This window comes from Electrophorus electricus, chromosome 25, assembly GCF_013358815.1.
Source record: "Electrophorus electricus isolate fEleEle1 chromosome 25, fEleEle1.pri, whole genome shotgun sequence".
Taxonomy (NCBI): Eukaryota; Metazoa; Chordata; class Actinopteri; order Gymnotiformes; family Gymnotidae; genus Electrophorus; species Electrophorus electricus.
Window position 1 is genome coordinate 8,247,554 of NC_049559.1, and position 20,803 is coordinate 8,268,356.

General features: G+C 43.4%; 2 protein-coding genes across 4 annotated transcripts; one reads left to right on the forward strand and one right to left on the reverse strand.

Annotated features, from left to right (window-relative positions):
- Nucleotides 1–1,382: 1,382 nt before the first annotated feature.
- On the forward strand, nt 1,383–11,893 carry rftn2 (raftlin family member 2). The gene is made up of 9 exons (XM_027026284.2): nt 1,383–1,916; nt 6,247–6,427; nt 7,095–7,203; nt 7,451–7,634; nt 8,100–8,318; nt 9,403–9,509; nt 9,643–9,746; nt 9,869–9,947; nt 10,253–11,893. The coding sequence occupies exons 1-9, from the start codon at nt 1,775–1,777 to the stop codon at nt 10,451–10,453; spliced, it is 1,326 nt and encodes a 441-aa protein (XP_026882085.2). The 5' UTR covers nt 1,383–1,774; the 3' UTR covers nt 10,454–11,893.
- LOC113587571 (MOB-like protein phocein) lies at nt 10,478–20,279 on the reverse strand. Of its 3 annotated transcripts, XM_035522996.1 has the most exons (9): nt 20,146–20,279; nt 18,408–18,569; nt 14,277–14,339; nt 13,995–14,095; nt 13,743–13,785; nt 13,437–13,523; nt 13,044–13,123; nt 12,637–12,748; nt 11,761–12,466 (listed from the first exon to the last, which is right to left on the reverse strand). In XM_035522996.1, the coding sequence occupies exons 1-9, from the start codon at nt 20,146–20,148 to the stop codon at nt 12,335–12,337; spliced, it is 783 nt and encodes a 260-aa protein (XP_035378889.1). In that variant the 5' UTR covers nt 20,149–20,279; the 3' UTR covers nt 11,761–12,334. The 3 variants fall into 3 exon arrangements, with proteins under 3 accessions (XP_026882086.1, XP_035378889.1, XP_026882087.1); XM_027026285.2 differs by lacking the exons at nt 18,408–18,569; nt 20,146–20,279 and adding an exon at nt 15,730–15,836 and having other exon boundaries at nt 10,478–12,466; XM_027026286.2 differs by lacking the exons at nt 11,761–12,466; nt 12,637–12,748; nt 13,044–13,123; ... (2 more) ...; nt 13,995–14,095; nt 14,277–14,339 and adding exons at nt 17,883–18,082; nt 18,233–18,322 and having other exon boundaries at nt 20,146–20,255.
- Nucleotides 20,280–20,803: the final 524 nt, after the last annotated feature.

The window sequence follows — 20,803 nt, forward strand, 5'->3', positions numbered from 1 at the left end:
CAGTACACTGCACTCACCTGGAAATATATATAATATATGAATCATGAAAACAGAACAGCTATAATAACATTTCCGCTGCCATTTTGACCTACTGCTGCTTTTGTGCATTCACGTCTAGCAGTGACAGAGGCATGACAGAGGCATGGCAGAGGCATGGCAGAGGCATGGCAGGAGTGGGTTTGCTTGTCAGCTGCTGTGTGTTTGAGAAGGGATTAGCGTGAGCAATGAGTGGACAGAGAGGAAAGGAGCCAAGCGGAGCCAGTCTGTCGATCAGGGTCCAGAGCATGCTTTCTTCTTTAGGTTGCCTCTGGTCTTTACAGCCACAACATACAAATACAGAGCTAACTGTGTGTGTGTGTGTGTGTGTGTGTGTGTGTGTGTGTGTGTGTGTGTGTGTGTGTGTGTGTGTGTGTGTGTGCGTGCATGCGTGAGAGAGAGAGAGAGAGAGAGAGAGAGAGAGAGAGAGAGAGAGAGAGAGAGAGAGAGAGAGAGGGAGATTTGGAAAATCTTTTTCTGGACCTTCTGGTCCCTGTCTGGTGTGTTTTGCCCACATGGGAGGTAATGTAAACAGCCCAGTGGTCTGAGCCAGAGCTTCAGCGAACACGACTCGTGAGCTGCTCTTACAACCCTACACCATGAGCCATGGGTGAACATTTCCCAGTTGGCTTTTCTTTGTGAACGAGACTAAAATATTTGCAGACTGTGAGCTCACGTGTGGAATATAATATGCAGCTGCTATGATACAGTCATATGTGAAATATCAATGCCTTTAATATGCTGTATAGTTGGTCTGTGATCAAAAATTGGTATCTATTGACTACTGGTAGTTAACAGTGTACTGTAGAAGATTCAAATAATCTTATCTTTGGGCCTTGACTAACAAGATTGTAAAACGTTTTTTTGAAAAGGTAGGATTAACCTTTACATTATAAATGTCATATTCACTAAAGGTAAAACTCTTTAGGTAATTAAAGAAAACTCTATATAGCGTAGATGAAACATAAATTATTCATGATATTTAAACTTCAAAGCGGTATCAAGGCGAAGCCACGTGCAAGATTAGCTCTCCTATGAAGTGATGGACTGTTTGGCCTCCTCTCACAATGAAAACTATTAATCCACCGAATATTCCCTGTAAACTAGATAAAGCACACATCGCTTATAATAAAAACCGCATTCATCGATGCGGTTTGTGTAGTTTGTGCTTTTGTGTTTGCAGTTGCACGGACGCATGCCAACTACTCGGACCAGTCGAGCAGCGGGCGGGGTCTCGTCCCAGTTCGCCCAGTTCGTCCCTAATTTCCCCGCCCACCGCCACGCTTTTGCACCTCCTCCGCCAGCAAACGCTTTAGCTTGACTTTATTTTCCAGTGGCCATTGTGAGTCGCAAGAGCGTTGGAACTGAAGTGAATGACTCAGTTTACACTTTAATGCCGAAGCAGATGTGCATATTACTCCAACTTCAGCAGCTGGAGAACTTACTTTAGTTTTTTCTGGGTTGTGGAGACCACGGAGATATATCTATATATATAGATAGATAGATAGATAGATAGATAGATAGATATATTTTAGCAAGTCTGCAAGCTTTGAATGGCGTTCTCCTGACTTGACTTCAAGGTCACCGTGAAGTGTTCTGCCACTGTCGCGGATTAAGTTGCCGGAGCGGTGATGGAACGAGCGTGTTAGAGTGGGTGCACAGCGCGTGGTCCTCTCGTGCGCTCGCGAGTAGGGTTCTCTCCCTCCCCAATACCCCTCGTGCTCGGTCTCGCGCCACAATGGGATGCGGGTTACGAAAGCTGGAGGATCCCGAAGACAGCAGCAGTCCTGGGAAAATCTACTCCACTCTGAGGAGACCTCAGGTGGAAAGCAAAACGGACGCCGCGTACGAGTACGCCCTGCTGGACTTCAGTTTAGAAGGTGAGAGAAGTTCTGGTTTTGGCGCACGAGGGAGGAGGCTGGAAAGGTGTCCACCTTCGGTGAGGTTTAAGCTGCCCGATCACCAACGACACATTTGTTTTAAATATGCAACTCGAATATGGTGAAATGTTCATTTCTTTGGTGTGTTTAGGTGTAACGGGTTTAAAATATTGATGATGGATTATTCCCTTCGTTTTAGCAGCAAAACACTCGCTCCTTCCAGCGCAGAAGTGGGTCACGAGCGTTTGAGCTCTATTACTCATTTGCGCGTGCGTCTAAACCTAGACAGATTATTTATTTTATTTTTTATTTTTTGTATTTTGTAGGGGGGCTTCATTCGTGCTCGCCGGCATAAACATCAGAAGGTCGTTAAATCTGTTAAAATGTCTTAAAATCTGACTGAGTATACGTGCATGCATGCATTCTCCATTAGGGAGAGCCACTGGTTGACTTCAGTGTTACTCAGACGTACCCACGTGGAGTGGCTATTGTGTCAGGATGGTGAAGTAAGCTGCTTCTCATTAGGGGCATGCTTATTACAGTACGTTATATAGTCCAAACAGTAAATATAGTCCAAACAGTAAAACCGAACCAGAGACGTTAGGGTTTCTCCCTCATACAAATGCATCCAAATGTAAGTGCATTTTCAAACTTTTTCAGTTACTTTTGCAGTCGGATAGTATCCAGGTCTTTAGTCTCCTCACACACCCCTAATGAATATAAAAATGTTGCCATGGGAGAACACAGTGACAGACTTTACGTAGACTTTGCATAGTGTAGACCTAAGCATATCTCCAAGTAAAAATGACGGGTGTTAATTAGACTAATGCTGTTAGCTAAATGCAGGACTTTCTTGATCATATGATAATAATAACTGGACTAAAAGTTCAAGTTCAGGGGTGGTCTGTTTTTTGTTCACATGTTCAAAGTCATTTTGCTGCACATCTTTGGATGTGTGTGTGTGTGTGTGGACACACAGCACTGGAAGGCCTGATCTGGTGAGTGAATCAGACTCATCCATGTCATTCTCCTCATTCCTGAGTCACACCTGTGCTGCACATTGCCAATGCCACTGTCTCCTACACAGCTCGCAGGGTTTTATGGGTGATTTGGTCAGTGTAACAGATTCTTCACCTTGAGATCATGAAAACAGTTCTTTTGTAAAATCAGCAAGATCTGAGATTGTTTTGATCTGGAGAAAGAATAACTGCAGTTCCAGATGAGGAGTTAAGGGCTATGACACCCAGTATGTATTTATGCAAGTTCTGAAGATTGTCTGACATCTGGTTTATACAAACAAAAGTGTTTTCCCACAAGGCAACTGATGTTCATGTTTCAACAACAACTGCTCATTTCAGGATGGCCTTGATCTCCAAGCCTATGCCATTTTAACAATGATATCACCAGAAGTGCTGAATGTCGAAGACCATCGGAGGTTTAGGTCAGTGGGGGAGGAATTCGCACTGCTGTTGAAGGCTTCTTGAGAATGGGAAAATAAGTCCAGTTGTAAATGGTGCACAGTGACTCATGTTTTAAACAGCGATTAGAGCAACATTAGGCAGAATCTGTTTAATGCCATGTCTTATAATTGATCTTTAAAGACCCAGGAAGATTAAATCTGTTTCCTTTCTAATTAAGTTAATCTTGCTCTTCTGGGCACAGTGTACATAAACAACATGTGTTCCTATACAGTTCCAAAATCCAGTAAATAGCTCATTTATTTCACAGCTTCTGCCTTTCTGATGTAAAATGGTTTCTCCTTATATTGCATAAATCTTATGCAAGCTTTACAGTATATATGCAGTAGTGATTGTCTTTGAATTGTAGATTCTACGTGGACCTTTTAGAACTTCACTATATGTTCTTTGTCGTCTTCTGTTGGACAAGTTCACTTTCTCATACTGTAAACCGAAGATGCTGAGGTATTCTTGCCCTGTGTAGAGCTGTGTCACTGTGTCCTGTATAACATACAGTACCAGCCTTGAAATTTCTCACTGATCAAATTGAAAAGCTGTTGAGGTATTTTTAGCCAATGGCTATACAGCATGTTGTTCCCAACCAGAAGGGCCAAAGCAAGTTAAAACTTGACCCAGTGCTTTTTTTCTGGTCTTAATTCATTTTTAAAATACATTATTTCCAAACCTGTACTGCCGAGAGGTGCTTTTATCAGGGCTTTTATCACTTAGCAACCTTTAATTTGTTACGATTTAGTCTGGGGGAAAAGCCCTGAAGCTAGATGTTATAACCTGTAATCTAATAGGGCTTTGGTATTAAATTTCTGTGTCTGTGTTAGTTCAAGGATCACAGGGGTTTCACTTGAACCTTGTCTGTGGAATGCCAGATGTTGCAATGTTGTAGAGCCAATGGACAGATTAAACCCGATTTGGCCTTAGTCATCTACTCTGGATTATTGCACCGAACAGCACCAGAAACAGGAATCAGTCCAACCACAAAGTTAGCTGACTTTGGACTAGTGTGGTGCTGGACCTGAAGAGCTAGAGTGGCTCAAGCACTAACAGTTGTGCCGCTCAGAATGGTAGATCCATACAGCCACATCTGAGGAAAGTAAGAAGTGTCCAGTCCAGCCAAAATAAATAAGCAGCATTAATGATCCTGAAAGGGACAGAAAGGTCCAACACGGCCATAGCCACTATTACACTTATTGTGTTTAAGCGCAAAGATGAATTGGCTTATAGCTTTGTATTTGGCTAAGAGAAAATGTATGTGGAATATTTTCAGTAAGATTTAAATCAAATTCACAAGTGAAAAGGAGTCGTTGCTTAGTTGAAGAAGATGGTCCAATTAAACAAGATGATGTCTCCGATCGCCTTGCGTATGTCTCGTGTGCAAGCGGGGAAGGAATGCTTTTCAGCGTCGCATGCTGTTTTAATAGTGGTGGTGGTTGAGTAGATTTCTAGAGGTCTCGACTGTAAAGTATTTAGGAAACTCATCCTGAGTTTGAACAGCAATTTGTGGTGCATGCACAATGGCACTCTCTTCCTGTATACTCGTTCTTTTCTAATTTGGCACAAGCAAAAACATGACCATGACCATTTTTTCCTGCCACTTTTATTTTATTTTTTTTTTAGCTCTCTGGCTTGTCCTGCTTCAGCTTCTGTTTCATCATTCCTGCTTATTTCTGTTCTGCACCCTCCAAAGCACTTTCTTCCATACCCATAAGCTCTTTTCCTGAAACAGTTCTGGGTCGTAAAACCTCCTATAAATTCTTTCTCCTTATTCACTCTCTTTTTTTCTCTCTCTCTTTCTCCCCATTATGCTCCCTTTTTTCTTCTTTCCTCACACCGTCACTCCGCCTGTTTTCATCTTCTTTCACTCCCGTCTTCTCTCTCTCTCTTCTTGTTTCTCTTTTTTCTCCACGTCTTATCCCTAATGCCTGTTTCTCTCTCTCTCTCTCTCTCTCTCTCTCCCTCTCTCTCTCTCTCTCTCTCTCTCTCTCTCTCTCTCTCTCTCTCTCTCTCTCTCGCACACCATGAGAGGAGAACAGAGTGCTGTGTGTGTCTGTCTGTGTGTGTGGACGGGAAGGAGAGGGGATGAAGGGGAGCCACTGGAGAACAAAAGCTCAGGCCTCTGAGGAGTCGGTCTTGTGCTTGTTGGCCGTGTGAATGCCACGACTTGCCTCTTTCCCCAGGAGCTAGCAGGTCTGTTTCTTAGCTCGCAGTGGTCCAGGTATGAGGCCAAACATGCACTACGCACTGACTGTCTTTACTCGTTTGCTTCTGAACTTTTTCCTTGGCCAAAATGGCCTGGGCTGGGATCACATCAGAAGTCCCGTACTGAGTTGTGTAGAGGGTATTTATACAGAATTGTGATTTGTGGGTGGTGGGAAAAGTTGAATGAGGGACGGTTTACTTTGAGAGCTGGTGGTCTTGCATAAATGGTGTGTGTGTGTGTGTGTGTGTGTGTGTGCGCGCGCGTGTGTGTGCGCGCGCTCTGAACAGCAGCTCTTTGTGGACAGAGGAAGTGTGTTTGGGGGGCCATGGGAGGAGGGGCAGTGAGAAGCTTGACAGGAGCAGAAAGGCGTCACTACCAGCACAAACGAAAACAGCACATACAGGCCCTTTCCAAGCCACATTAACACTTCCAGGCTACATCTTTCTCACTCACAAGAAATATCTTCTAACTGAATAAAGGCTTACACGGCGCCATATCACTGCCACCCATATCTACAAACTCGGAGAAACTCCAAACTGCCAGATGCCTTTAGACGGCTATATAATGTTCTCGTATAATGTGTCATGTTGCAGCCTGACTCTGTGTTATGTTGCACTCTTCACATACCGCCCGCCCGCGTGCTGGCTGTGTTCCGCAGGTAGCCGGCCCACCGTGCAGTACCTGTCCTCCCTGTGCGAGCTACCCCAAGCCGTCCAGTCCTACTACACGCAGGGCTACACGCTGGCCGCCCTGCACCCCATCATCCTGTCAGTGGGGCGCGCGCGCACACTGCCCTTCAGCCTGCTCTACAGGGCCATACTGGTCCGGCCCAAACCCAGGTACGGCCCCCCGCCCGCTCCTCCCGGGCGACTCATGCCCTTTTACTCTTCTCCAGTCTCCGATTTCGGCATCCAGTTTTAATTGTTCCTATTTAGGCTGGCGCTCGCGGGGAAGTCGGAAAGATGCGGAGAGGAGGGGGGGTTGGTGCTTTCTGTCAAAATGTAGAGCACAGCAGGGCGGAGACGTGACTTATCCCCAGCAACAGAGTACAATCAAGAGCCAATGAGATAGAGGAGGTGATACAACTGCGACAATAGTCTACTTATATCATTTTAAAAAGGAAACAAAAATGAACCTTCTTACTGAGCCTGGAGAGTTGTCCTTGTGTGTATGGAAATCACAGTCGTGTGATGTAGAGCTACTCGCGTTACATGGGCCTCGTGTGGCCGTGCAGCCCATAGCAAATCGGCCATGAGCTCCGGCCGGGTTCATCGCAGCAGTCGAGGTCGCGGGTTTCGCGGGCTCCTGCCGCTGGAGGTCTCATCACATGGACTAGACCACTGTAGGAAACCTGGCTGACGTCACACGTCTCTGCTTCTGTTTTCCTTTTCTTTTAAAACGACACCATTTCATATCGTACCCAGAATGTAAGGAGGGAGAATGGGATTTTCCTGAAGCCTGAAGTAAGTGTGTGTGTGTGTGTGTGTGTGTGTGTGTGTGTTGCAGTAAGCACACTGTAGCCCTGGTTCACAGCACGCCAGTGTTGTGGGTGGAAGAGTGGCCTCTGTCTGGAGACTCCCTCACCGACACTACCGTGACAGCTCTCCTAGACCGGGTGGGTGACCGCTGTGTGCAGGCCTGCTGTGTCATCCGCATGTTTTTAGTGTGTGCTTTGTTTGATATGCTCTCAAAACACAGTTAACCTGAAATACAGTTCATCTGCATAAAATGAATTGCATGAAGATTGTTATTGTTGCCACTGCTGGCCCAAAGGCATCTAGATAACCTGTGTTTCCCTGGACTACTGTGCATGTATGTGTCTGTGTTTCTTTGTGTGTATATCTGTGCGTACACACGCCCAGGTCAACTGTAGTGTTCGAGGAGGCATGCGGTTCGTGGGCTCGGTGCTCCAGCAAGCAGGTGGAGGAGGTGGTGGGTGCAACGGTAGGATGGGGAGCCCCAGGCGGGGCTACCGCTCCCCGCCCCGCACGCCCCCTCGCACTCCCCCAGGAGACGGAGACGTGGAGGATGGAGCATGCAGCCCAGGTCAGGCACTCCCAGTTCCCATACTGCCCAACACACAGCATTTTATCATCCATCATGTCACGTTTCAAATAATTGACTTCAGGTTTTTGTACTAAAGAAAGAAGTAAAATAAGAGAATTTGTCACCACTTCATGATTGATGCACATCATGTGAACTTGGTGCAAATCCATATCACTTGAAGGCAAAAACAAAGATGAGTTAATCAGTGTTAAAGCTAGTCTACCTCCCCTCTCACACTGCTCTGGGGTCAGTCATAGGTCTGAGGTGTGCTGGCAGAACGTGTCCCACCCCCAATCCTTCCCAGCCGTTCAGTGAGCAAGGAACAGACAATGAGGGTGCTTTCTTTTGCTTCGCTCAGGTTAAGTGTCGGGTTAAGGTGCCTTGAAGGGTGCTAGGAACCGTGCTTGGCTGTGATGTACGTAAAGCTTGACTCTGTGTGTTCTTCCTGTCCTTTGTCTTCTTCAGATCTGAAGCTGTTGGTGCTCTTCCACTCCTGGCCTCCAGGATGCACCCCACTGGATGCCCTGGCTTGCTGCTACCACCAGGGGGCACTCTCCATGCGCGTGTCCAGGAAGGGTCAAGTCGTTAGTGGTCTGGAGGCTGATTGGCTAGAGCTGACCGCAGCCTACTATCGCAAGGGTTGGTCATTAGTGGACTCCTTTGTGTACTGGGATACACCTAAAGGTAGCAGTCAAATTTATTTCTGCTTAGTCCATTAAAAAGGGATTCTGACCATTTTTTTAATATTTTTTTTCATTGGTTGTCTGCCCCTAAAGTGGGAATACAATGTATAAATATGAATGCGATAGAAATGGCATGTCTCTGTTATAGACACTGAGGGTCAGTGGTTTGACTGTTATGTGACGCACAGTCATGAGCCCCGGTGCATAACTCCCAGAATGAACTCTTAAGGGAAGAGCACAGCGTCTTCCTTCCTACTCGAGGAAGAGGAGATTAAAGCATCACTGGGGTGATTAGGAGCACTTGGTGTCCAACTGACCCCTCTCCAGATTTCTTCTCTGTCTTTCATCATGTGCACCATATACTGTATACTGTCTCTCCTTTAGCACATCCCCCAAAATTGCCCCCTCCCCTCCCTCTCCCCCTGTCTCGTCTCGTCTCGTCTCGTCTCGTCTCGTCGCTCCCACCACTGCTATATTTAGATGTCGTGTCCCAACCTCAGGACCTCACTTCCTTTTTCACACAAGACTAATAACAGCTAAATCAGATGTGTGTGTGTGCGTGCGCGCGTGTGCGTGCGCGCACGTGTGTGGAGACATCTGGGGCCTGAGAATGTGGAACATGAAAGAGCACACGTGAAGCAGCTTTCCTCGCTCGGTCCCGATCTCCAGACACGTCACACATGTTGTGCGCACACCGATGTCTTCTAAGTAGTTCAGGTTTTAGTAGGTCAGCGACACGTTTTCATTCTTGACAAAATGAGATCCGTTGAATATCCCCTCTTGGTGCCGTAGATGAAACGGTCCACAGACTGATTTACTGCAACTAAACTTTCAGTTGAATTTAAAAAACTGTTTGAATAAAATTTTGGAATGTGAATTTCATGCCTAAATGATTTGTGCAAATAAATAATATTCAGACAGGAACAAAACATCATCTCTCTCCATGTTAGACATGGGTTGCGCATTTTTGTTGTACAGGCAGAAAGTTTCCATGTGTTAATCTCTGCTGGCAGAGGAGATGTAATTCTGAATCTGAATTGCTGAGGATGCTAAGGGGAGGTGTATTTCCTTGGTGCTTTTCACAGGTGAGCCAGTGCCCAGATCTTTAGAGGGACTGTTTATGTATGAGGAGAGGAACACTGCACCACCCGCCAATGACACCATCGTAGTGGAGCAGTGGACTGTTATTGAGGTCAGTGAAAACAAATCGCTGCACAAAGCTCATGCATATTAGTTAGCATCTTAGACCCCCTCTCCCTGTGCATTTACAAAGGTTGTGAAATAACAGCTTTTTTAAAGTTAGTGCTCACACACGTCTGTTCCAGGACTCTGCTGTGAAGACAGACTACGGGCCACTCCTCCATACACTGGCCGAGTTTGGCTGGTTACTGACGTGTGTGCTACCCACCCCCGTCATTCGCCATGACAGGTGTGGCATACGCGCATGCACACACACACACACTCATACTTTTGTTCCTGTGTTGCTGACTGTGGGTGGGGTTTTTTTGGGGGGGGGGGGGGTTTTGTTTGTTTCGTTTTTTTTATTTGCAGTGAGGGAAATCTTGCCACCAAACAGGTGGTTTTCCTCCAGAGGCCTGTTAAATCCCAGCCATTGCAGCAGCACAGTGAGGTACGGTGAGAGAAACTCACTTTATTCCGTGTTCTGAATACTAAGCAGCTTTACTGAACTGAATATTAAAAAGGTACTTTAACAGTACTTTTACTGTCATGCAGACATGCATGAAAACATTACTTGGGTGTTGCATTTAAATAAAATTGTGGCATTCGTGCTGTAGCCAAACACATTGTGTTCACGGTTTATTACATTTTCTCTATGAATGCTTGCTTGTATTTGGATACAAACTTGGCCACACAATGGAGAGACACTGAAGGCTGTGTACCTTTTCTCTTTCCTCTCTCTCCCCTCTTTTCCAGGTGGGCTCCCCCCGGAGAGAAGTGGCCAGTCACTCAGTGAGTCGAGGGGTGGGAGCATCTCACACTGAGGAGTTTCCCCCTTGTTCGGGGGGCATCGGGGGTTTCCCTGTGTTTGGAGGGGGCTATCCCAGTGCCCTGTCCTGTCTGGAGGAGGGTCCCCTGGAACAGGATGAAGGGGTGGCCCAGGTCACCTGCATGTGAGCAGCCCAAGCACAGAGGGCAGTCTTTCAGAATACGGGACCAGACATTCACAACTCCGCCTCAGTTTGGCTGGTTATAGCCCAAAATCAGTTTTGTGTTATGGGTGGAATGACTTAAGACTGACAGAGTTGAAGTTCTTTGCATTTTCCCTATTCTTTGGAAATGGATTTTTAACCCATATATTTGAGGTAATTTTTTTTAAATGAAGCCATAACTATTTTATGCGGGGAATTTCAATTTTGTACATTTTTCTATTCTAATGCATCACAAACAGCCATAAGGCGAATCCAGTATGTGGCCCCAGTGTCTGAACAATCGAGTTGGGATTTCTAACCTGAAGCACTGCTAGGATTTTATACCGTGCACCGAATCACCCACTACCTTGACCTGAGCAAATACATCTTACAAAATACCGCGCAGACCACCATCACGGGGACAAGATTATAACACGCATTTCTAGTACTAATCTGTTTTACTCTCTCACTAAACACATTTCTCTCACCTAAATCTGTCTTACTATTTTTCACTCACATTTGTTTCTCAGTTCTATTTCCTGTTTTTTCTGTTTCTTCCCCCCCCTGACTAGTTCACATTAGTTCCTTCCTCCTAACACCTGCAGTAGCTCGAGGGTGCACGGTGGCTCTGGCAATGAGCCTCCCCACAGATCCCCTGCAGTGCGCTGCACTGTGTGAATGTTCACTCGGCAGCAGTATTTTGGGCACACTTGTGCCGGTGCGGAGCCCTCCAGCCTCTTGGGGAGCCTGGAGTTTTTCTAAAAGGGCTTTCTGAGGCCAGGATTCACGCGCACAAAATGACTTTCACACACAGCCTCTGCTCACCAGCACATCTGTAAAGTGAACATATATCTGACACTGCAGGCTGTGTCAGAGTGATGCTATAGCTGTATGTTGATCTCTTGTGGAATATCTGTGGACGTATTGGCCTATAAAACATTTTGTTCACACTTTAAAAAGGGAGGGCAATGCACACTCTTTGTAAAGTCAACACATTCACTTAGTAATCAGTATTTTAGTCTGATGATCACCATTCTGCATTCAGCGCCTTTTTTGGCTTGACTTTGTACAGCAGTGGCTCTACTCTGTTAAAACTAATGAGCTGGGTGTCACAGAAAAAAAGCATTAGATTATTTAATCTTTAACTTTTTCTACTTTTGTCACAGATGTAATGTTGGATTCCTGTTCAAAGGGTTTGTCCCAAGTTGTACTAGAAAACAACAAAAATGTAGGTTGTAAAATGTATCATGCTGCTGTGTATATGATTTAAGCCATTGAGTACTGAGATCCATTTTTGCTGTCATTTTGTTTTTATTAAGCCACTTTCAGACCAGTGTTCTCTACCAGCTGCAGTATTTGGATATTTGAACATTTTAACTTGCCACTTACTGTGTTAATATATTATTAAAACAGGTATTTGCTTTTATTTGCTTCTCATTTTTCTAAACTGAGTGAGTGAGTAGTACTGGGTGCAGTTCTTTAATTAACATCAGATATTAAATGTTTTAATAACATCATTAAGGAAAATTAACTTTAGTTCATAAAAAAAGTGAGCTGGATATGACCCCTCAACCCACATAACATGCAATGGGTGAATATCACCACATTCACTGTAAAAAGAAAACAAGATGGACTCAAAGGACACCTGAAAGGCTGCCAAGATTGTTAAGCAGGAAAGCAAAAGTGCAGCATGCACAATCGCACGTGTGTGTGTTTTATATACATGTATCTAAACACAAAGACGTGGGAGTTGCTCTGGCTTCAGGCTGGAAGCCGCAGGGTCTGCGTGGTGCATATGCCTGTTTATCCGAGTTTCAGTTGTTTGGGTTCTCCTGCAGCACTCGCGGGTAGCTTGGGGAGTGAGAGGTCAGGCTTCACTTTCTCCACTGGAGGGATTCTTGCCCTCGTCCTCTAGTATGGGCACAATCAGGTTGTCCTTGGACATCAGGTTATACTTCATCACGAAGCGGGTGAAGCGGTGACACAGAAATGTGTCGTTCTGCGGGTGACAATGAGATCCACCGTTTTACAGGACCTTCCACCCGGCATGTAAATGTAATTAAAGATCATGCAACACAAACTCAGTATCCCTTCCATCGCTTGGCTGCCTGGTTTAAAACAATCTCATGCTGCCACTTGCTGGCAGGTCTAGAAAACAGTTTTGCTGACCTCATACGCGTCGAATATTTGCCGATGGTGAAAGAAAGCGTGGGAGAAGATCCTGTAAATGCGACGGCAAACCGAGCCCAGCTTTGCTACCGACGACTCCTTAATGCTGACGCTGCAGAGAATGCCCCAGACACCCATGACCACACAAAGTACGCACCGCCGGCATAGTGTCACAATTTGTGCAATCACATCAATGAATTATTATATTATCATACATTCATACAAACACACTGTACATTGTGATACAAGGACTAGGTTTACCACAGGTTACAAATACCTAATGCCATGGCAAGCACAGTGCCAACAGATGTTTTGCCAGTAAAAAAAGTGTTGAATCAGCTTAGACTATACTTTACTAATTACTCTAATTACATTCCATATTAAAATGAGTGAAGGGTGTCTCTCACCGGCTAGGAAAATACTTATTGCTGTTGAGAAGACAAGCTGCTCCATCCAATGTGTGCCTTGTGTAATCAATGGCAGGACACTGAATGGACAGCAGGAAATACAATTACATCATTATATGCTCTTAGAAATCCTGTATCAGCCTTCAGAATCTCAGCTGGGATAATTAAAAGCACTACACTGATCTGGGGTACTGTCAGGGAGTTCACTCAAATTACAGGAATGCAAGGGTGCAGTGGGCGTTTCCACATCAAAAACACTACTGAGGTTTTGTTTCTACATGAGCTGAAAGGTTAATAAACATCTGCCATTTATGGGAATGTCTGAGTGAGGGGTTTTGGTCCTTTTCAGGCTGGTACAAAGAGAGGAGTCTGTAGATATGCTCATTCTCCAACCTCTTTGGGAGTCTTGTGGGCAGCACAGAGAAAGAGCCACTGCTCAGTGGCAGTCATCTGGGTACAGGAGTCTGGATGGCACTCAGTCTGCAAGCACAAAGCACATTATACACCATTAACAGTGAACAAGACACTTTACAATACAAGAACAAAGGCCCATCTCCAAAGCACGAAACTGGGCCATCATAAGTGGTGCCTCTACCTTCATAACAGTAATTTATAATGCCTTTTTACATAAATGCAAAGTTCATAGACATTTAACATCAAATTAAAGAGAAAAAAAAAACAAGTGCTAACAGAAATTACCTGAAGCTTAACAGCCAAGCCATTGAGCTCCAAGCAAAACTGCCTAATAAATCAATGAGGGAGAGATGAAACCACTTCTGTTAAGACAGAGAAACTGATTCAAAACCGAAGAAAACATAAATAAGAGATTTCATAAATATCTTTAACCAAGTGGCATGGCATCATACCACATCAGAAGAAGACTGGTCTATTGACACTCACCCACTATTATTTAGTAGCATTATTTTAGTGATTTAACAAGTGGAAAGTCACCTGAGATGCTCATACTTCCACACTCCCTCATCCTGTCCTTCAGGAGGCTCCATGATCTTCTCTATGTTGGAACAGTCAGAGCGAATGTTTTGCTGGATATACTGTCAAAGTCAGAACCAAGACTCTCATTATCTCGGTTACATTATAATGAAGGCGTAGGCCTAAAGGGCAAAATTAGAAAAAGGCCAGACAGCTTAAATAAAGCCCGTCCAGCTTCAAATGTCACAACAAGTAAGCTTATACGAAGTATAAATCACAGGACCACATCTGAACTACCCCTACCTGCTGCACTGCCAGAGTACTATCCATCTCCTCGAAAGACTCATCTGACCAGTTGTAGAAGTCCTGGCAAACACGGATAAGAAGCACTCCTCAAGGTTGTGCACAGAAACAGGTTGAGCAAAAGAGGTGTACCTGAGTTACTGCACTGGATTATGACAAGTCTGTTACGATATAATAAACAGCTTCAGGATATTAGACAAAACTTTTGAAACTTGAGGCAACGTATGGATATTGGCTGGGTTGTCTTTTGTTTTCATAGCAACTTCAGGCTGTTTTGGAATGCAACTGTAAGAAAATCACCAATGAAACAGGGACGCAATTTTGAACGAAAGCTTCCTCTGGCTCATACAGATATGTATTGCTAGATTATTGACTTCTCTGCTGTGTTTTGTGACAACTGCATCATGCTGTCTTTTTAACATGACACATTAAAACTGGTTCAAATGACAACCCCACCTGGAAAATCAGCTTTGTGGTGCATGACCGATCCCTAATACAGTTGTTAAAAGAAAATTGTATGTATGTATGTCTATTACACCTTTGTAACACGGTTGCTTTCACTGTTTTCTACCCCATGCACTACAAACAATATAACTATAATGATTTGACAATTTATTAAGTACCTCCCAAACACATTTTTACCAAATATATCTAAGTAAAAGATTACCTAAATATTTTAAGCATAAAGGTAATGGCACTGTAACAAGAGTAAAAAGTCGCAGATTCCAGTTAAAACATGTTCAACGCGTTGATAAAATAATTAGATTATCTCGCTATTTGTATAACTAATGTCAGGTAGACAAACGTAAACTTTAAAGAAATTCATTTTAGTTAAATCTAGAGACATCTGAACAGAGAGCGCTAGGCGTGTTTGAACTCTGGAGGGCGGCATATAACTACAAGACCGATGATACGACTGAAACCGGCCCTTCCATACCTAAACAGAACATTTAAACCGGTGGAATAGCTTAGTTACCATTTTTTGTGTGTGAAATTGATCTGATGTGGCTACGAGACATGTTTAACCACGAGTCGGTTTTTGACAACGTCAACTATTTTTATCACACCCCTTCTGTGCTGAACCCAAACAGTAGCCACATTAGCTTTGTGTTTGTTTGCGCTAGGTACCAAGTACTCGGTCCTGTGTTTAACAGCTAACGTTGACTGAAAAAAAGATGAATAAATGTGTCTTACAATGTGTTCGCAATCATCTATAAGGCAAATGGGAAATTAGGTAACGCCAGCGAGCATGGTAGCAATGGTAATGGTAATGGTTACCACAGTGGTTAAAACCCATAATAAACGATGCTATTTAGTTTAACGCTAGCTGGTCTGAGGCGAGCAAACTAGCTAGCAACCTGTTTTATTTCACATGGTGACTGAATTCACACGTACTCCCTTTGACAGGTTTTAAAGGCAAGCTGACAGGCTAAGTTAACCTGTTTTAGTTTACCTTCGCCTTGGTGCCTGGTCTATTCCTCCTTAGGACGGTTGCGCCCGTCGCCATGACCATCTCGACCGACTTACGCTGATGGGGGAAGTGCGCCCCCCAGCGGTTTCTGGTAGCGGCTTTGGTCGGGCATGGTCAGAAACGCCACTTTGCTGAAGGCTCCGTAAAAAAAATTTCTATATGCGTGCATGTCAGAAAACGAATAATAAAAATAGCTTCGGCAACATTTCGAGAAAGTGACGTAAACTGCACCTTTGAAGTAACTTAAAGAGTTCTGTGGTTTAGTTAGGCACGTAGAAAAGTCAAGCAGTGATATTACATGCTGCGAGTTCTTACATCAGGCTTGATGGGCTGATGAAGCTTTTACATAATAGGAATGTGCGGGACGCACATGCCGGAGTTTGTCAGACGAAGCTTATATTGTTCACTGACACCACTGCACTGGTCAAGAAAGCACAATGTCTGTTTTTCCTCAGGATGCTGAAAGAAGCCCAAACAGCTGCTGGTGACATTCTATCGCTGCACCTCGCGCGAGCATCCTCACACGCTGCATCCGTGTGTGGTGTCTCAGCTGAACAGCAGCTGATAGGAAAGCACCGAACCAGGGCATCTCCAGCGCTCAAACGACTGATCAGGACTGAGCTCCCAGCCCTGGAGGACATCTACAGCACTCGCTGGCTCAGGAAAGGAGCCAGCATCTTTGAAGTATCCGCACGGCCATGCCAACTGTCTCGCCTCCTTTCAACTGGAAGATGAAACAAATGTGCATCCAGACTGACGAATGTTTTTATTCAAGAGCCATACTTGCACAACTTTTGTTTACAACACCATCTCCACATTAAATCAAGTACCGCTGCACTAAGAATTACTGATTAAAATACTGTTTAAATTTGCTAATGTTTATGGTTTTAAACTATAAATCATCTATGTACTCACTATTGACACCTTACAATTACACACGTGTATGTATATTTTTACATTGGAGCCTGTAAGGAAGTTGCAAACTCCAGTTTCATTGTATTGTGAAATGACAAAAGATATTCCAGTTTAACTGAAACATACTATGCTATTTACATTATTGTATCTTAATCTTATAACCCTGGTGTATATGTAAATACTGCCACAGTTCTAAAGTATGAGATGAGGCTGTTTTACAAGTACTACAGTCAAACTGTTTAGACACTGAGGACAATTTCATTCAAGAACTAGACGTTAACAGCATTCCCTTCAATGACAGAACTACAAAAAGCACAACACAAGTTATTCTTTAAATGATTGGGGGAAATTAAACAAAATCCTTAATTATAGCTGTTCTCCCTCCACTTAAAAACATTCCTATGAAATAAACCCATTTCCAATAAACCATAAACCCTTTATATTCCCAGCATGGTGTCTGAGAGGGTTAACCAGCATCACAGTTATTCTCTGATGGTTTGTTTATGATATGAACAATCATTAAAGATATGTACAGTTCACCAGTTTGTGTTTATAACTTTAAAATGTTCTAAACAAATATCAAACTTTTGTAAACACACTCCCCTCTACTTAAAACTACAGTCTCAAACCTAAGAAAATGTCAAATCACAAATACATCTAAGCTCGGTATATCACTCATCCCGCAAATGGACTGCAGATGTAAAATACACAAGCTCAACTGGGGGGGGAGAGAATGCAGTTATTTTCTATATGGCCAGCAATTCAAAATTTATGTTAAATACAATATAAAACCTTACACAGAACCCACATTAAAAAACCCTTCAGCTGCACTTTATGGGAATTAGCCCCAGTAAAGCCTGTCCACTTGGCCTCGCCAATTTCATGAATTTCTATCACGTTCTGGCACTGTGCGCTTACCCAGTTGTCAGGGGTCATGGACAGGCTAGAAGAGATGCTGGGATTTGGCTACTCTCTTTGCGTTTTAGCTGTCTGTTCAGAGTGGGTGGAGGGTCACCCTATATTTGTACTACATGAATAACCTGTGAACTGTATGAACATAATGAAGAAAGAACATACTAAACTGGAGGTGAGCCTACAAAGACTTTTTACCACTTTGCTAGTCTCTCAGTTAGGTTCCTGACTGGCATAAATATGTCAAGTAAGGAGACAGCAGCATAGCAAAATCAAATAAATACAGTTTTAAAAATCAAACAAAAACCTCAAGATCCCCAACTTTATTTATTAATGTAACAAAACATGATCAATTATTTACAGTTGAATGACAAAAAAAAACAAAAAAACAACAAGGAACAATCAATCATTCTCTATGCTCCTCTGGGATGAAAAGGCTAGTCTGGTTGAACAGGCATTAGTCAAGATATTTTCCTAGAATATCTCCATCTCGGAACAGGTAATAGTCCTAAAATTAGAACAAAATTAAAACAAGCTTTATTAAACTTGCTATAAAACATTCCAGTTATCTCCTTACTTCTTATATTTCTGGAAAAAAAAAAAAAAAAAAAAAAGTCACCCTTGTAAGTGACCAATATATTCCAAATTACACATGTACCTTATCATCAAGAACCACTTTTGTGCCTCCATATTCTGGTAGCAGAACTTTCTCTCCAACTTTAACACAGACAGGAGTTGCTTCTCCACTCTGAAAAGAAAAAGGGCAATGACTTTTTTTTAAAAAGCCTCCAAGGAGTCTACATAAATGAGACAGATACAGGGATCATACTTACCTTGTTGGTGGCCCCCGGTCCCACAGCCACCACTGTGGCCTGCAGCACTTTGCCTTGTGACTTTTCTGGAAGCATGATGCCTCCTTTAGTCACAGTCTCCGCTGCTAGTCGCTCCACCAACACCCTGTCAAACATTGGAAGAAATTTCTGGAAAGCCTTTGCCTGCAAAGAAGCAAAAAGATATTCAATACTGTGAGAAGAACTGTGTTCATGTGCACATTAGCACCACTAGGGTGCGCTAAAGAACACGAAGTGAAATATAGCAAAAAGGGGATCCGTGAACCAGCTTGGGCAAGACTAAAGTTGTAATATCAGTAAAAAAAATAAATAAAAATCTAACATATAAAGGAATTTTTTTTTTTTCTGTATTCGCTACCTTTTGGCTGTAGAACTGATGTATTATAGAAAGACTTAACAGGAAACATGCTTTTTTTTTTAAATCAGGTAACATGCCTAAGATAGAAAGCCACCTTTGTGATCGCTTACATAAAATCCCAGCTAGACCTTATGCTACTAATCTAAGATATTGCTAATGGAACTGAACAAAGACGGCCTCAGAAAGCAAGAGATTTACAACACATGCTCCACGTTTGGAGGCAGATGTGTCGCTAGCCTTGACTGAAGGTCAACACAGCAGGGTAGAATGGAGGGCATTAGTCAAAACTAGAGAACGAAAGGAGGAGGGAGAGAATTTGAAGGTTTTGTAAATGTTTAACACATCAGTGAAGGACACTGATTCCAAGATAAACCCTAAAGGCTGACCAGACTCTGAAAATACTGGAACAAACTGGACAGTAAAGTCCAGTTCAACAGTCCAGACACTACCATCAAAAAGCCTTAATCGTGCAGTCAGTTAAAAATCTGCAAAGCAAGTTATGAAAGTAAAGATTAACTTTAATGTCTCAGTGTGGAAGGGGCCAAATTAAACTCGTCAGATTTACCTATAGCCTTCAACTAAAATCTTTAGGCAAGTGAACCACCCCCCACCCCCGGCCAAGAGAGTGACCCGGAAGTGCTACGTTCCAGAGGGGCCACTGAGCAATGTGAGCACCGTTATAAAACACATAGCCATCCAGCTAGCTTAGCCTAGTAACTGAACACGTTAAAAACGCAGGGACGTGTTCACCCACCAAACATCAGCCGAGCTCACGTAGCTCTGACGAATACATTCAAGCCATCTAATAGCAAACTAGCGAATAATATAGGCTAGAAGTTGAACGGTTACGATAGCCTAATCTGAGGGGGATGGAGTACTACAAGCACAAACACTTACACCGAGCAAAAAAGAAATTACAGATTTGGGATGAAACCAATCTACTTCCACCCCACGATAACTTTACTGTTAGTTAGGGCAAAGTTAGGCTCCGACTGAGGACTTAAACAGCCAAACCAGCTATCTTAACCTAGCTAACCCCAGCCAGAACGATGCAGGTTAAATGTTAAACGTCAGTGTATATCAATGCAGCTATACGTGAAAATTTCAACTACAGTTAACAACGCGAATGTCACCATCGTGCCGGGCTCCCAAGCCCCTGGTTTGTATACTGGTGCTGGTATAATTGGTTTTTGACTGCGATGACCTTGCATGGTAGCTAGCTAGCGTTAGCAATCCTAGATAAACTCCAATATACGATAGCGTGCTAGTAAAAGCCGGATTTTAAAAACATCACCTTCCAGTTTACGTTATATTCGAGATGGAGATACAGTAAATATGATAAACAAACGATAGTAGGCTTACCATATCTGGGATTTGTGGTTCTTTTTTTAAAGGATCCTCACGCCTGTACGAGCCACCAAGTCACGCTGAAGACGTGCACGTGAAGAAAGAACTAGAAGCCTAGTGCACATGCGCGAAGCAGCCAGCCTCGGAACCTTCAGAGAGAAAAACACGTGGAAGAGACCAAAAGGGGGGCTTTAAGCCTGGAATACTGCTAGATAACTTATTAATTAACAGACTATTCACCAGCGTCCAAAAGCAGGCTTTAAACCTGTAATACTGCTAGATAACTCATTAATTAATTAATTAATTAATTAATTAACAGACTATTCACCAGCGTCCAAAAGCAGGCTTTAAACCTGGAATACTGCTAGATAACTCATTAATTAACAGACTATTCACGAGTATCCAAAAGCAGGCTTTAAACCTGGAATACTGCTATATAACTCATTAATTAACAGACTATTCACGAGTATCCAAAAGCAGGCTTTAAACCTGGAATACTGCTAGATAACTCATTAATTAACAGACTATTCACGAGTGTCCAAAAGCAGGCTTTAAGCCTGGAATACTGCTAGATAACTCATTAATTAACAGACTATTCACCAGCGTCCAAAAGCAGGCTTTAAACCTGGAATACTGCTAGATAACGCATTAATTAACAGACTATTCACGAGTA